Genomic DNA, 16,413 nt, shown 5'->3' on the forward strand with positions numbered 1-16,413 from the left:
AGCCGTATTGTTTTTCATTCTTTCGTTTTCTTTCTGTCATCATTCAAAAGATGGCAGTACGCATTAACAGGTAATGCTCAGGAGATTTTGGTGCACCTGTAGGTATTGATGCTCTGAAAACTGAACCAGGGATAGATATACCGCCTTCAGAGCTGAGTCTTTGTTAGCTGCGTGTTCACAGGTACATCACCAGCAGTCATCAGTAGCTGTGATTGAATTAACCTATACCACAGCACTGATGCGCGTTTCGGAGTGTCCCACGAAAGTTTCAGCTGAAACATCCTCAGAATGCATAGCTGGTCATGGTGTCTTATTGCTCCTCTGCCACAGTGCACCTGTTTGAGTTGCTGCTGTGTCTCCTTTTCATAGCTAAAGTGACTGAGAGCGTTCCATGTGCCAAGCGATCCCCGCTCATTCCCTTCTTGTTTTTCTTCTAAAGGTGTTGAGAATGGGACATGAAGGGAGGAGGTGATTTTAGCACATTAACATTTTCACTTGCAGAAAGTCATTTTCTTAATTTATTCTCAAAATTCACTCTAGTAAATATATTTGCTTAACTGATTTCATAAAGGAGTGAAGCAATGACTATGTTTAGTTGCCAATTTCATTAGTCCATTCCTGTGTCCATATATCATTTCCAAATTTATTTGAAAGCATTCATTTATTGGCTAATATGTCTAAGAACTTTAATAACATAAAGTTGAACATAGTGGACCAGCATTGTTATTGATAGTTTAAAACATAAATAAACATAATCCTACTACTTCAGATATAAATTAATCAGCATTAATTTTATCAGGAAAGTTTGCACATTTATCTTTGCATTGTATATAAGGGGAAAAAGCATTGCTAATAACTTACCAGCAAAATGAGTATCTTGGAGCAAAAATTTAGCAACAAAACCTTTTAGTGCCTTCACTAGCAGCCATTTGTAAGCAACAGCTCATGTGGCAATTGAACATGGCATTTGGCAAGGATAATTCCTTGCCTAATTATGAGGGAACACTGACCAATCTCAATCACATGATACCATGTGGCTGCTCTTAGAAAAAGAAGTATGTTAGTTTGGAAATACATACACTGAAAATGTTCTATATTTACAACTTTCCACTAAGTATGTTTGTCTTCCTCAGTAACAGTTCTGAATTAGTAAAACTTACAAGTAAAACACTGTTATTTATATATTCAAAATTCCGATGGTGAACATGTGAGCAGACACGTTTCTTGAGCTCTTTCTTCAGACTTAATAATTGATGTAATTATTCACTGGGAAATATGGATGCAAAAGATGGTTTAAGGTCATGATGCAATTGGTGAAAAACACAAATTGGGAAGCAGTTCACTAAGTCAGAGGCCCATTGTAAGTGAGAATGTAATGATAACATACAATGAATGAGATAAAATTATAAAAAGCAAAATCCTTTTAAAATTTAGAGACAGCATATAAATACCTAACATAAAGTAGAAATTTGCTCATAACAGTGATGATGATAATTATAGTATGAATGGCTAACTCTTAGTGAGCAATTTCCAGCCACAATTCTAAGTACTTTTCCTGTATTGATTCTTAATTCTCCCAGCTACTCCATGGCATGGAAGCTGTTAGGATCCTCACTCTAGAGATGAGGAGCCAGAACACATAGGGCTAAATACTTTGCAGAGATGGCAGACAAAGTAGCAGGACAGCCGTACAGATCCATAAGTGGACTCAGCCACTGTGCTTCCCTCTCCCTCAACCATATTATTAGAATATTCACGACCTATCTACTGCTAGTATGTATTGTGATTTTGCTCTCTGCTTATGAACTGGGTAAAGTAATCAAAGATAGGGTTCCTATGCTGGTAGAGCATCCCTCTGATAGGAATTTCAACAACTAAGTAAAATCCCTTCAAAATTATGCCCTCCTGTTGCTTCAATTTGCCTATAGTCTGCATGGTGATCTGCATGTGTTATTAAGGAAAAGTTTTCTACAATGCATGAGAAATCCAAAGCAGATCATTAAAATCCCCAGGCATATTAAAATGGTACATAAGAAGCATATGTTAATTTTTTTTGTTTTGTTTTGTTTTGTTTTTGTTTTGTTTTGTTTTGTCTTTTTGGTTTGTTTTTTCCCATCCTTTCACCTTCTGTGTGTGGATGTCTTTGCTTAGCATGTTGTTGGGTCTTAGTTTTTTTTTTTTTTTTTTTTTGGTAAACAAATGGGATACATGTTGTTTCTCTGTTTGTACATGGAGTGAAGGCATACCATTTGTGTAATCATAAATTTACATAACCTAACTCTAACATATGTTAATTTTTAAATGGTATGTTAACAGTTGTTCAAACATATACCAAAACAGAAGTAAAACGGACTCTTTGAAAGCTATTCATAATATCGTTGGTTTTTACTGGTCATCCTAACCTTTCATATGGTTTAGCTCCGAATCCTATTTAAAAATTGTGCTGGGGCTCTTGTGATTATCATGAAGAAGAGAATTATCTGTACCCAGGGGCATAAAGAACTAAGATGGCAGTTTTGATTACTTGCTTCCTCTCTTTCTCCTCCTGGAGAGCAAGAGTCCTTCCAGACCCAGGCACAGTCCGAACACAGCACTCGTTATCTGCAGGAGGGCTAGCTGGATGAATGAAACCTGAAGACCCAGGCCAACCCAGAAATACTCACATCAATCCCATGGGCTTCCTCTTGCTGCACATTGTGAATTCAGAACACAAACTGCAACCTTTTACCACCTTGCTTCCAAGATGCAATTGTCACGTACTCAGAATCCTAGAATTCTGTATGCAAAGCTTGTATCAGTACAGAGTGTAGGTGATAGTTCTGATTAATGCAAAATATAACAAGGATTCTCAAGGAAAGTACTGTAGCTTCCATTAAACACTTAATTTTTTGATATCTAAATACTTGGGCTTTTTTAAAGCATTTTTAAGTTGACAGTAATTAGCCTCTTGAAGTCATCCAAGTTGGGTTTCTGTCACATGCAACCCAGAGTGAGCTCTTGACAACATCATCCTCAGTGAGACTGATGAGGAAAAGTGGCAGATGGCTTCAAAATGGTGCAGTGGCGCTGCTTTCTAAAAGGAGACCTCCTGAGAGTTTTACATCCAGAGTCTGCAAAAAAGAATCTGTAGGACCAATATTGTGCTTCCTGTAACTGAAAATTCAAGTGGTAACTGTGGTTGTCAGTATGGGTGGATCCAGGTACTCAGCAGCCTCAAGAATTATCTAATAAGATCTCAAAGTGAACATGTCTTAAATTGAGCTCTTGATTGTGCTCCCAGCCCATTTCAAACCTGTATCTTCTACAATATTCCCCTTTCAGCAAAATCAACCCCCATTATTGCAGCAAATCTCAGTCATCCTTAGGTTTCTTTCTCCCATACTGTACAATGAATGCAGTCTCAGACTTCTAAATTTATCAGAACCTGCCACTTACTGCATTCACCCTGGAACAAGCTGTCCCCTTCTCTCCCATAGATTGGCCCTCACTGTTGAGATGGTTCCACCCTGGGTCAGAGTGATCTCCAGAGTGTCACACTGCTGCTCAGACCCTTCCAGTCACTTTCCCTCCATTCCAGATATAGGTCCTTAAAATGCCCAAGAAGGTCTTCCACGGTCTGTCCCCCAGTTCCTGCTCCCGCTCATTCCCTCCTAAGTCCACCTTGCTGTTCCACTTTCCCTGCAGGACCTCCACCTTTGCCGACCCCTGCCTAGAGGACTCGTCCTCCAGATGGCCAGGAAACACTCCCTCCCTGGAGTGTGCCTTCAGTGTCACTTGACTCCTCACTTAACCTGCAGCCCTGCGTCTCCTGACATCCCCTCATCCGACTACGTTCTGGAGCCACCTGCATAGCACATCTTGCAGGTGGTCATGTGATTGCTGTTCCCCCACCTGCCTCTGGAGGCTCAGCTCCTCCAGGCAGAGACGTTGCCTGGTTTGGTCACTGCTTATCCCCTGAGCTCCCCCACATAACCAGAGCTGGTGCCCAGTGAGTATTCCTTAGCAGAGGCTCCCTCCAGGTCTAGTTTCTCTCCCTGGTGGAATCAGGTTAGTCTGTTCCCTCTTCAGTGTAGCAAAACTGCTACCAGCATCTTCAGCACTGTTTTCTATCATGCGAACATTCTGGGGAGTGAGGGCATCTTTTTCTGAGTTTTGGGTGAGTCATAAAGTAGACGTTTCTGTTTTAAAACATGGAGTCCATTTCCTGTGATCCAAAGATGTAAGTCCATTTATAATCCTTCAGTGATTCTGAGACAAATCTTTCTCCTTGTTGGAGAGAAAGCAGCTTTTGGTTATTTGACTTCTGCCCAGTGCCACGTGTTTGGGCAGCTTGCTTACTAATGTTGATGATCATCTCAGGGGAAGTCCGTGCAGAGTGTATTTTTCAGCTGCTGCTGACAGCATTCCCTTTCATGGAAGTCATCTTATTACCATCAGGTGTCCAAGGGAAAGAGTTGAGAAACATACTGAGTTTTGTATAATTAATCTCAGCAAGCATATGTTCTTAAAATCCCATATTTTCAAAGTAAGTGCCAGGTACAGTCACCAGTATGGAGACATCACCCTTAAAAACACCACACAACAATGTTCTTCCGATGAACAACCTCTATGTTTTATATGAAGGAAAACGTATTTACTATAGAAAATTTGGGAAAAAAGAAAATCATAGAAAACAAAATCACTCACCATCCTATCATGCCAAAATAAAACACAAGTCTTTTGCTCCCAGACTCATGTTCTATGGATTATTTCTCTTATACAAAATGTCTCTTGAAGGTTATGCTGTGTATTTAGTTGCTTGCACATTCTAGTATGTATCTTATTCTTTGTGATAACACCCCACAAATTAGTCATCTTCCTATTGTAGATATGTCTTCTATTCCTGCCTTTATTCAGTCTGAGAAATATCATATTGGTACTCGTTTGCAGGCAGGAGTTGGCAGAATAGGTAAAACCGGTAGGGCTGATGTTGAGGAGCATGACAGTCACCCCAGAGGGGCATAAGAGAAACTTTCCAAGATAAAACTATTTTTGTTATGTAACATTTAAAATTAAGCACATAATCAGATAGCCTGCACTTAGTGTTGTTCTATAAGCCTTAGGATATACTGCCTTTATACAAAATAAATTCATTTTTGCCACATTTTCTGTCTTGGCATACTACCAACAATAGAAATTGAACTCACAGAGAAACAAATCTATAGGATATGAATGTTGACAAATAATTGCCAAAAGAATTCAAAATGCAGACCACACATCAAGTTAGATCCAAAATCACTTGGAATTGAGTCAGCCGAGTCCAGGTTGTGTTTCTTCACAGAAGAGAACATACAACAGTCAAATTAGAAGTCCTGGGAGATGCACTGGGAAGGCTCTCTTGCCCACTCCTACTTATACTTGGCTCCTCTGTGCCTTTGAAATTCACTGTGCGCCTTCAAAGCTCTTTAGACTTCCGGCCATATCGGTCACATTGACCTGGTTCAGGTGCAGTTCTCCAGGTCCCCAAACCTCAGTGGCTTACAAATACAAGTCTTTCTTTACTACTCATAACCAAATGTTGATCATGAGTGCGATTCAGACCTGATCCATTCTGTCTTCACTTCAGGACCCAGATGAAGGACCCCCACTCTCAGGGACATGCTGGTCTCATGGCAGAAAGGAGAGAGAAAGGCCAGCAGTGCCTATCCCTGTTTTCTTAAAACTCCCTCCTTGAAACTGCCTATTTCTTGTTTGCTTGTATTTCACGGGTGGAAGCACATCTGGTAATGAAGCCCAAAGTCCCTGAGATGCCAGGGAGCACGGCAGTGTGTCCCCCCGCCCCCAGGAGGGAAGCAGGAGCCCACAGACCCACGGCCCCACCTACTGCCCATGGGTCAGGCAGAAAAGCATAAGGCTGTCAGGGTGCGGGATTAAACAGAGCCATCCTGAACCTGCACAACATCCTGACTAGTTAGCTGTCTTAGGATTGTTTTAAAATGTTTAATTGTAGTGAAGTCTACATAAGACAGAATTTACCATCTTAACCATTTTTTAGTGCACAGCTGCAGTAGCATTAACATAGGGTCGCGTGCACTGACGCTGCTGCGTTAGGTGGTCAGGACCCTCTCCATCTTGCAGAGCCGAAGCTCTACATCCGTCGAAGTCCCTGTTGCCCCTCCCCAACCCCTGGCAACTGCCAGTCTACCTTGCCACTCTGAATTTCACTATTCCAGGTTTCACAGTGTTTCTGTGTGTGATTGGCTTACCTCACCCAGCATAGTCCTCCAGGAGCAGCCGTGTTACAGCACATGTCATGATGTCCTTCATTTTCATTTTTTGTTTGTTGTTTTTTGCCACTGGGGATTGAACCCAGGTACACTTAACCACTGAGCAACATTCTCAGCCATTTTTATTTTTTTTGTTTTGAGACAGGGTCTCACTAGGTTGCATACAGCCTCACCGAGTTGTTAAGATTGGCTTTGAACCTGCAATCCTCCTGTCTCAACCTCCCTAGCCACCAGGATTACAGGCAGGCACCACCACAGCTGGCTCCTCATTCCTTTTAAAGACCGATGAATACCCCATTATGCATATAGAGCCCTTTTTGTTTATCCATTCATGTGTTGATGGATAATTAAAATTGGTTTGTGTTAACCTTTTCATTATTGTAAATGAACATAAGTGATGAGTGTGCAGCTTTTTTTTTTTTTGTTAACTCTTGAGTTTCAGAAATAGGCATTATTACAATGCAGTGTGTTGAGGATTAAGGGAATTATATAAAAGAACATTCTGGAATTCCTAACACACTATATACGTTCACTATACATTGGTTACTAAAAGCAGTAGAATCTTGAACGTGGAAGAAAGTTCATGTGCTCCAGAACTTCCCATGTGGTGTTATTCTTCCCAGTCATAGTAAGGTAGATGATTATTAATATGGTTGTGAAGTTTAAAATGAAGTATCAGTTTAATTTACTTTAAATAATATCAAAAAATGAAACTGGCTCATGCAGCTTACTATTATGTGAGTATTAATGTTTAGGATGAGGCTAAAGTAAATGTTTGCACTTTTAAACAATCAAGTCAATTTTTCAAAAATAGCAAAAATGTCAAAAATGGAACATTCCTCCCTGGTGCTCAGGAAACACTGATGTAATTTGAAAAGAGCTTTGAAACCCTTTATTTTTCCTCTTTCATTTTTTCAGATTTTTTTTTTTTTCAATTCAAAAAGTATTCATTTCAGGCTGAGCTCCTTCAAGTCATCTGTTTTGGGACTCACATAAGACAAACTCCAATTTTCAGTCATCTCTTCCACCAGGCTGCTGTTGGGGTCAGTGTATTCACCCCAAATTACTCAAACTCTCTCTAACCTCTGAGTACACATATCTTAGCAGACCAAACCATGCTGAATGAAGGATATTACCTGAGCTGCATCAAATCAAGCTGTCCTTTTATAGTGCTGTCATCCTCAGGGAATCAGACGCTGGGAAGGTTTACAACAAGTGTGGGTCCATATCTGGACTGAGCTACCAGAACATTCTCACTAGTATTTCAATCCTAAGTAATCGCCCATATGCATTTTTGCTGCTGTTGTTATCACTGTGTTGCAATGTGGACAATCTTAACTGATCTGTTGACAAAAATATCAGATGACAAAAATTTAAAAGCCACAGAGAACCGTGTTAAAGAGAAGACAGTAGACCAAAGAACCCACCAGGAGTACAGTCTTGTGCAGTGTTATTAGTCACATAACTACACATGAGAGCTTTTCCCATCTGTAAGTCCAGCTGTATTTTCATCCTGGTGTGAGTCAGTGACGTTTAGAAATTCCTCTGGAGAGGTAATTGTTTATATCACATTCCCATTACAAATTCGGTTAACCAAATCACATTCTGTGGTTAAATCTACAAGAATAAGACATTTCAGCACTGTTGTGGGCAATTGTGATGCTGTTGACAAATGAGTAATGTTTGTTGTTTTGTGATTGACAGGGAACCGCATCTCCAGTGTCCCCTCCCTAGGATGCTGTCTTAGGAGTATTCCTGACCACTCCCACCCCAGTCTCCCTGCACCAGGTTCCTCTCCAGGGTTGCTAAGCTGTGGGTCCAAGTTTATAAACCTCTGAGAGTTTCATTAATTCTCTAATGGAATTCTCATTAACGTTTTAGTGTTTTGCCTTATTTTTCTCAAAAATTGATTTGAACTCTGGAAAAGACTTTAAAATATGGATTCTCTGTGACAATATTTCATGTGTGTTGCTATTACTTCACAAGAATAAATCTAAGTAATCCTTATTTTTGATTGCCTCTCATTTTGCCCATCTCATCTTACAAGACCAGCTTGAAAATCATCCACACTTCATTTCGTGTGACTTTAATCTGCTCCTTTGGCAATTTCTCTCAGCCTCTGTGTCAAAACAAGTCCAAATGCCTGCCTTTTCTGGTTCTTCATCAAGCGTCCCTCTAGTGGTGGGTAAAGGAACTTGCTTCTCTGTATTGTCAGCCTGCTTTCCCGGAGACTTGAAGTGCATTAAATCCGTAAAGTACGTGTTGAGCCAGGTGCAGTGGTGTGTTCCTATAATCCCAGCAGTTTGGGAGGCTGAGGCAGGAGAATTGCAAGTTCAAAGCCAGCCTCATCAACTTAGCAAGGTCCTAAGCAACTTAGTGAGGCCCTGTCTCAAGATAAAAAAATCAAGAGTTGGGGATGTGGTTCACTGGTTAAGCACCCCTGGGTTCAACTCCTGGTACTAAAAACTAAAACATAAAAATATAATAAGAAAGTATATGTTGAATATGATAACATGCAGTTTCTCACAGTTTAATTGAAATGCCCCTTTTAAAGAAAGTTATTCTACTCTGTTAATTTTTCTGATTCCATGTACACATGATGCCTTTTACCAGAAAGTCCTTGCACTACCTTGTGGTCAGCTTTTATCTGCTCCATGTAAAACAGTACTCCATGCTCAAATCAGTTTTAATTTCTCCTTTTGCATTGCAAGCTCCCAGTCAGCCTCCAGGAAATGTGGTTTGGAATGCTACAGACACTAAAGTGTTACTTAATTGGGAGCAAGTAAAGGCAATGGAGAATGAATCAGAAGTAACAGGATATAAAGTAAGTTGAATCATTTGCAACACTTTATTTTCTCTTTTTCAGTTATACTTTGCAAGGGAAGCTAGGTGGAATTGAATCTTTAAATTTTTTAAAAACTTCTTTCTTTTTTAAAAATTTTTTTAGTTGTTGATGAACCTTTATTATTTAATTATTTATATGTGGTGCTGAGAATCAAACCCAGTGCCTCACACATGCTAGGCAAGCACTCTCCCACTGAGCTACAACCCCAGGTGATACGATTTCTGTAATCTAATTTTGACATAGATATCAAGCTTTTCATAAAAGGGCATATTATCAAGGTATCTGACTTGTTAAGTACAGATTTACATGAAATAATGCTGCTCATGTGGGAATTGTGGACAGGGTGTTTGTACAGGGTGTTAATCAGCTTTCTATTTCTAGCTAAGCTCCTCCAAGGGAGAAATCCGCTCTTCCCCACCTCCTTGATTTTGAAAGCCAAATGATCCTACTGTCTGCCAATCCATAAACCAAGAACTATGCATGGATCTGGGAATGCAATTTGTATTCTATTGTGGACAGAATAACAAAATAATTTCAGAGTGACAAGATTATGAAGAAAGTAAAAGAAGGTAATATAAGGAGTAAGTGTATTTGTTGGTGTGTTTTAGGTGTTCTATAGGACTAGCAGTCAAAATAGCATGCAAGTGCTGAACACAAACAAAACCTCTGCTGAACTTGTGCTGCCCTTTCAAGAGGACTACATTATTGAAGTCAAGGCCACCACGGATGGAGGGGACGGCACCAGCAGTGAGCAGATCAGGATTCCACGAATAACCAGTGAGTTGGTTGGATTCAGTGTCCCCTTGACCTGCATCAGTGTCGTGAGCCACCAGGAGCCAGTCGGCTACTGCCCCTCCCTCCACCCATCCTTTTCTCCCAGCATGCCTTTCATGGGAATGGGAGGTGGTTTTGGAGCATAAGCAATTGAGGGCAGGAAGAAAACATCTAGATGCTGCAGAACGGAGAAATTTGAGGATAGGAAGGAAAGACATCACAAAGTATTTCTCAAAAATTTTGAATCGTTTTCCTTATTTGGAGCTATGCCTAAATTCACCTATGGATTGCCTAGGAGAACAGAATTCCCTAAGCAATTTGCAAGGGCAAACTTGAACCCATACACTGTTTTTAAGACCTCTGATTTTGCAGTTGTACGCATCCTACGAATTCTAGACAGAGCTTGTCAATTCTTTCAGTAGAAAAATTAGCATTGCTCAGTCATAAGCCTTTTATATGGGCCACACCAAAAGATGACTTTTTAAAAGAAATCTGTCTCAGGTTTCAGAGGAATTTCCTGCTCTTTCCTCTCAAAATCCTAATGAAAGCCATTTTATTATAGAAAGTACACTTTTATCAGTGACCATGGTTGAAGAACTTGTATCTTCACTCTTAAATCCTGCCTGGAGTTTTCTGGCCTCAATTTAAGTATCATAAAGCCCACCTTGTCTTCATATCCTATTCTGCAGTTCTCAGTGACATAAATAACTTTGTTCCCTCTTTCCATTTATTGACTTCAGCCTAGTCTGTATAGTAGCTGGCGATCAAGATTGAAGCAATTGTCTTTAATCTTAAAAAAGAAAATGACTGAAGAAAAAAGAGAGATGAACCTTTGTAGGAATTTTCTATTTCTATGAAATCATAACCTGCCACACTTGAACTAAAACTAATCTATACTAAGAAAATGGGGGCTACCTGTCTCAGAACTGCAAATAAAATTGTGTAAAACACCTTTTCAGACTGAAGACACTTCTACAACTATGTGTACTTTGGGAGACCCAAACAGGAATCAAGTTGCTAATTGTTATTTACTGAGGCTTTACAGTAGGAAATGCTGCTTGCTTCCTGCATTATGCAGGGTGTAGAGTTAGCATGACAGGGCACTTTTAGAAGAAGCAGTTTCTGTGCCTTTGCAGGGACAGACTCTACCGTGGCATTTTCGAGCTGCTGAGTCAAGAGCAGCCTTCTGTCTGATGTCTGTGGATTTGCTGAGCTTGCATAGACCAGTAACCACACAAGGCTGTCTCTGAAAATGGAACTTTTATCGATTGCATTTTAAAAGATGATGTCCTGTATTAAGTACAATAATTCATCTGCATAAAATAGAAACAGATTTTCCAAACCTTTATCCAATGAAGTTTCCTCTAATTAAATCAGCAAATTATCTGAAATTGTTTGTGATCAAGTATCATTAATTGCAAAATGATTAACTTGTTTTTTTTTTAATTTCAATTAACATTAAATAATACTAGATAAACAAAGCTTAGTTCCATTTAAGAAAACCAAAACACATCCGTGTTTTTATGGATCCCCATGGTAACACCTATGTGTTCCACTCATGGATTAAAGAAGCACTTGTGGTCCCAGGTGAGGCTCATGCCATGATTTGATTTTGATGGGAAAGGCATTGCTGTTGTCTGCATCGTAGTCCTTTCAGAATGCTGTAAGAATACACCTGGACTGGTGTGTAACTACAGTTCTCATTACTACAGACATGAGCTTCTCATCGTCTTGGAGGCTGGGAACTCCTGTGTTAAGGTGTAGCTGATTCCGTGTCTGTTTTCGAGGGCTGCATCTCCTATGTCACCATACCCGAGCTAGGATCTCAGTGTGTGATTTTCAGGGGACCCATGCGTTCAGTCTCCAGCACCCTGACTACCCGTTGGTACAGTCCTTAATAAACTGTTTATCATCTTTGACAGATATGGATGCGAGAGGATCCACATCCGCCATCTCCAATGTCCACCCCGTGTCGAGTTACATACCTGTGGTACTGTTTCTCCTTGTAAATGCCCTGTGGTGATATTTATTCTTTTTTATTATTTACTGGAAAGCTCATTGGTTACCATACTAAGTGCTCTCAAGAAGCACAGTGATTATGCATGTTTTTTTTTCCAATTCTGTGTTTTTAACTTTCTACTTCATTATAAGTAAAATAAGAGTATAATAAAACAACAGTAAATCCTTTTAGAGGAATCTGAAATGCCTTAATATTTACTTGATAAACCAAAGGAATTTACATGTTACATACTGCAAACTTTTGATACAAATGTTCTTAAGCTATGAGTTTAAGTACTGCCTGTGGATAAAACCTCCATACACACACACACACACACACACACACACACACACACACCCACGCACTCTTTCTTCTTTGGCATTGGAAAACTATTCATTTATTCCAAAAACCCTTTTCCAGTTATTAACGCATTATTTGAAGAGTTAATAAGTATCCTTTTAAAGTTGCTGATTTAAACCCCCAAGGTTGAAAAATACATTTAAACACTTACCCTGTTGGAAGGGGTGGTATTGTAATTAGGAGTGTTTTTGGAAAATGCTTCTCTGGAGCTGAGGAGGGTGATTAGCTTCGGTGTACTTACTGCTAAATGGCTGCGAGAAGTTAGAAATCACTGCTCCCCATACCTCTCAATTATTCATCTATAAAATGTGGAGGTAATAACTACTATCTGATCTGCCTGTGCCCCATGAATTAATGGATGGAAGATAAAGAAGGACCTGTGAAAGGGCTTTGTCACCCCAAGTGCCACGTTCTGCACAACGTCGGCATGAATGTCCTGGAGCATTTAAAAGTCATTTCTAAACTTGAATTCCAGTATACTATTTCCTCCAATGACTGAAAAACTGAAATAGACACATTTTATCCTTTCTCAAAATTTAAAACAACTAGAACAGGAATTGCTTTCTTCACACCTGAGAATAAACTTTCAGGCTTTATTAAAACACGGTGGAGAAAATAAGTAGCACCCTGAATGTCAACCCAAATGTTAAACAAAATCCACAAATTCTTCATTTCCAGTTTCTGATTCCATGAAAGGACCCTCTCTTTTGGATGGTGGAGATTTTTTTTTCTTCTTTTTTTTTTTTTTTTTTTAATGAAATCCCACTGCCTATTGCGGTGAGGCAGCAGGCTTTTTAGTTCCTGAATTAAATTGGTAATAGAACCTACAGCAATGCTGCTGACTTTGATGTGTATGACTGTCTTTCCATGTGTGGTTTTCAAAGGATTATTGGAAACATGGCTTCTTGGCAATATGTAAAGAATATATGAAAATCAGCAGATGAGTGTTAGTCATTCAAGATCAGTTTTTTACATCTTTCCTACCAATTTCACATTTTGCTGGAACTCGTTCACATTTCCAGAGATATCAGAATTTGAAACCAACAGTTCCTCTATCAAGAAAGATTAAGAATTAGCAAAATTCTGATATCCCGTAAAATACCACTTTACATTTAGATTACACTTAAGATAAACTCATTATACACAAAGGAGAAAAATATATCTTTCTCTGTAAGGTCTGTATATACTGTATATATCTAGAAAGAATCTGAATGACGAGTAGATTTCATATGACCACTGTTATTTCCAGTCAAAAAGTGGGGAAACTTTCTCCAATACTTGTATTTTATTCTACATGTAATGGAGTTGTACCTTCTTATTATCTAGTAATTCCTATAATATGTTCCTATACTTTTCATTTTCAAGATGATGACTCTTGTTCTGTGTTATTTCTAGCAATATATCTCCATGAGATTTGGACATTTTTTCATATTGAAAAGTATGAAATTGATCTTTAAATTCCTGTGTGCGTATCCTATGGTTATCTATGTATTATTTTCTATTATTCTAATAAAATTTATAACATTCAAGTGCTCCAGCATTATTAATTGTAAAAGAAGAATATCTACCTGGAAAAGCATTTTGTTGCTGTGACCTTAATACCTGGCAAGAACAACTTAGAGAAGAAAAAGGTTATTTTGACTCAAGGTTTCAGAGATTTAGTCCAAGGTCAGCCGACTCCATAGCCGTGGGCCTGAGGTGAGGCATAACATCATGGCAGAAGTGTGTGGTGGAGGAAAGTGGCTCATGACAACCAGGAAGCTGCGTTCCAAAGGGAGACAATATAACCCCAAAGGCATGCCCCCAGTGACCCATCTCCTCTACCTATACCTACCTGCCTATAGTTGCCACCCAGTTAATCCGTGCAAGTGTACTAATGTGCTGATTAGCTTGGATCTCTCATAGGCAGATCATTTGACCTCTGAACATCCTTGCATTGTCTCACATGAGTTTTTGGGAGACGTCTTGTATCTAAACCATAACAAACTATGATAGTCACACTGATGCTATCCTTTCTTGTATGTTTCAACCAGCATTTAACTTTTCAGTGTTTTAACAGAATATCTTTAAATTATTTCAGACCCTACTGATTCAGTAGTATCAGCAATGTGGAACAGTGATCTCTATATTAAAGCTATTTCAGCTGTAGGGAGAAGAGGACAACAGAAGAAAATTCATCTCATAGAGTCATGATATCTAATTTCTTATGTTTTTTTTTTTTTTTTTTTGGTTGTAAGTGTATCCTTTTATTGAAAATGATTTTTTTCTCAAATTATCAGCTTATGACACTGTTCACAGACTGTGTTATTGGTATCAGCGTTAGAGACTTGTTTTTGATTATTCAGAATATTTTAAATGTACTAGAAAAAAGATGTTAGTTTCTAATTCGTAAGCATTCTAAATGTCATTGTTAATATGAAGAAAATGACAGCGAAAATACTAATTCAATCATTTTCTTGTATGAGGATTGAATTTGTGTAGAATTGAGTGGGAAAGTGTAGGGTGTGTGTGTGTGTAAGGGGTGTTGCAGTGGGTGCATCTGTCTCCTAATGAAGGGGAAAGAGCTGGAAAACGTGGAGACAGAGGATACCCCCAGCAGTCCCGTCCAGGGCTGAGGGACAGGGCAGAATCACAAGCTCAGCCTGAGTCATGCTTCCTGGATGGGGGTAGCACCTTTGCCAGCCGCTGGTCACGCAACCTTGTTCAAGTTCCCTTGCTCTCTGAACTGCACTTTCCCTGCATGCAGAGTGGGGACCAAGGTCGTGTTACCCTCACATGCTTGTGAGACCTTTTTCCAGTGAACTGAAGTTAGGGGCGCTGCACTTACAGGGCTGGGAGACAGCAAAAGGAAGGACGTGTCCGGGCGCAGAGCTCACCCCAGTTCCTCCCGCCAGCGGGGAATGGGTAACAGGATGGCAAAAGACCTCCTCGGGCTGGTGTTGCCGTCACTCTTTTGAGCTCTCCTTCAATGTCACTTTACCAAGAAGAAAGCTGCAATTCCAAGAGTTTCTAGACCATCAGGTAAAACCATTCTGGGATCATATGTTCAGATGCAAGGTTGATGGGGCTGGGGCTGTAGCTCAGTGGGAGAGCACTTGCCTAACAGGCGTGAAGCACTGGTTTCAAGGCTCCACATACAAATCCATAAAATACATACAAATGCATAAAAAATAAAGGTCTATCAACAACTAAATTTAAAAAAAAGGACACAAGGTCGATAATGTTAAATTGCATAGATTTACTGTATATGCCAGACTCAGACCTAAGCCTTTACCTGTGCTAAGTTACCCCCTCTGATCTAACTCAGTAGGTTTTAGTAGCCCATTGTACAGAGCAAGAAACAGGCTGAGGAAGATTAAGTGAAGGTCACAGTAAAGTAAGGTTCAGGGAAAATTCAGTGCAACCCATAAGTTCTTAACGTGAAGACACCGTTAGTCCCTCTTGAAATCAGATCTGTCAGATTTGGACTCTTGAGTAAGAATCTCTAGGATGAATGTGTGGTGTACTTTGTCTTCTATAAAATTGATCACATTTCAAATTGGGGAACCTGGGTTTCCTTAGTTTTCATTATACATTTAAAATATTTTTTGGAGATTGCATATACTAATTTTCAATAAATTCACCATTTCCAATGAAAACCAAATGGTATAATAATTCATAACATAAATAAAATATAAAATGATTAGGATTTTATTAATTTTTTCTTTCCAATTTAAATCCCTCTGCCATTTCATACTCATAAAAATGCCAGTATCTTTATTAAAATTAATCTTAATTGGGTTCAATTTTTTCTAACATATTTTACTATTTTAAAAAATTAAAATTGCCCTGATATTATTCATTGTAATTTGGATATACTTCAGTAAATACTGGAGGTAAATCGACTCACAACAGCAATTACAAAATTAGCAATTAGTAAATTGTACCATTCTTTTGAAAGAAAATATGTAAACAGCTTGGAATATTGTTCATTTAAATTGTTAGGGTTTTCTGCTCTTCAAATGTAAACCCAGTGCCCTAATTTAGCATGTCTTGCTTACATGGAGGAAGTAATTACCTTGTGAACTTGCACAGAATTAATACACTGATAAGAGAATTAAACTTGTAAGAGAAGAATGCTTCTGTTATTCGTCAGTCTTCATTCTTTACTCCTGCTCTGCCTGTTGAAA

At 39.1% G+C, this 16,413-nt stretch overlaps 1 protein-coding gene across 1 annotated transcript in view; it reads left to right on the forward strand.

Annotated features, from left to right (window-relative positions):
- The window catches only part of LOC306650327 (contactin-3-like), a 346,287-nt gene extending 332,538 nt beyond the window's left edge, over positions 1–13,749 (forward strand). Inside the window, 3 exon segments of the mRNA XM_079122220.1 lie at positions 8,978–9,090; positions 9,720–9,888; positions 11,808–13,749. Coding sequence (XP_078978346.1) covers positions 8,978–9,090; positions 9,720–9,888; positions 11,808–11,908 — 383 coding nt within the window. The 3' untranslated portion in view covers positions 11,909–13,749.
- Positions 13,750–16,413: the final 2,664 nt, after the last annotated feature.

This window comes from Sciurus vulgaris (genome assembly GCF_902686455.1).
Source record: "Sciurus vulgaris genome assembly, chromosome: 19".
Lineage (NCBI taxonomy): Eukaryota > Metazoa > Chordata > Mammalia > Rodentia > Sciuridae > Sciurus > Sciurus vulgaris.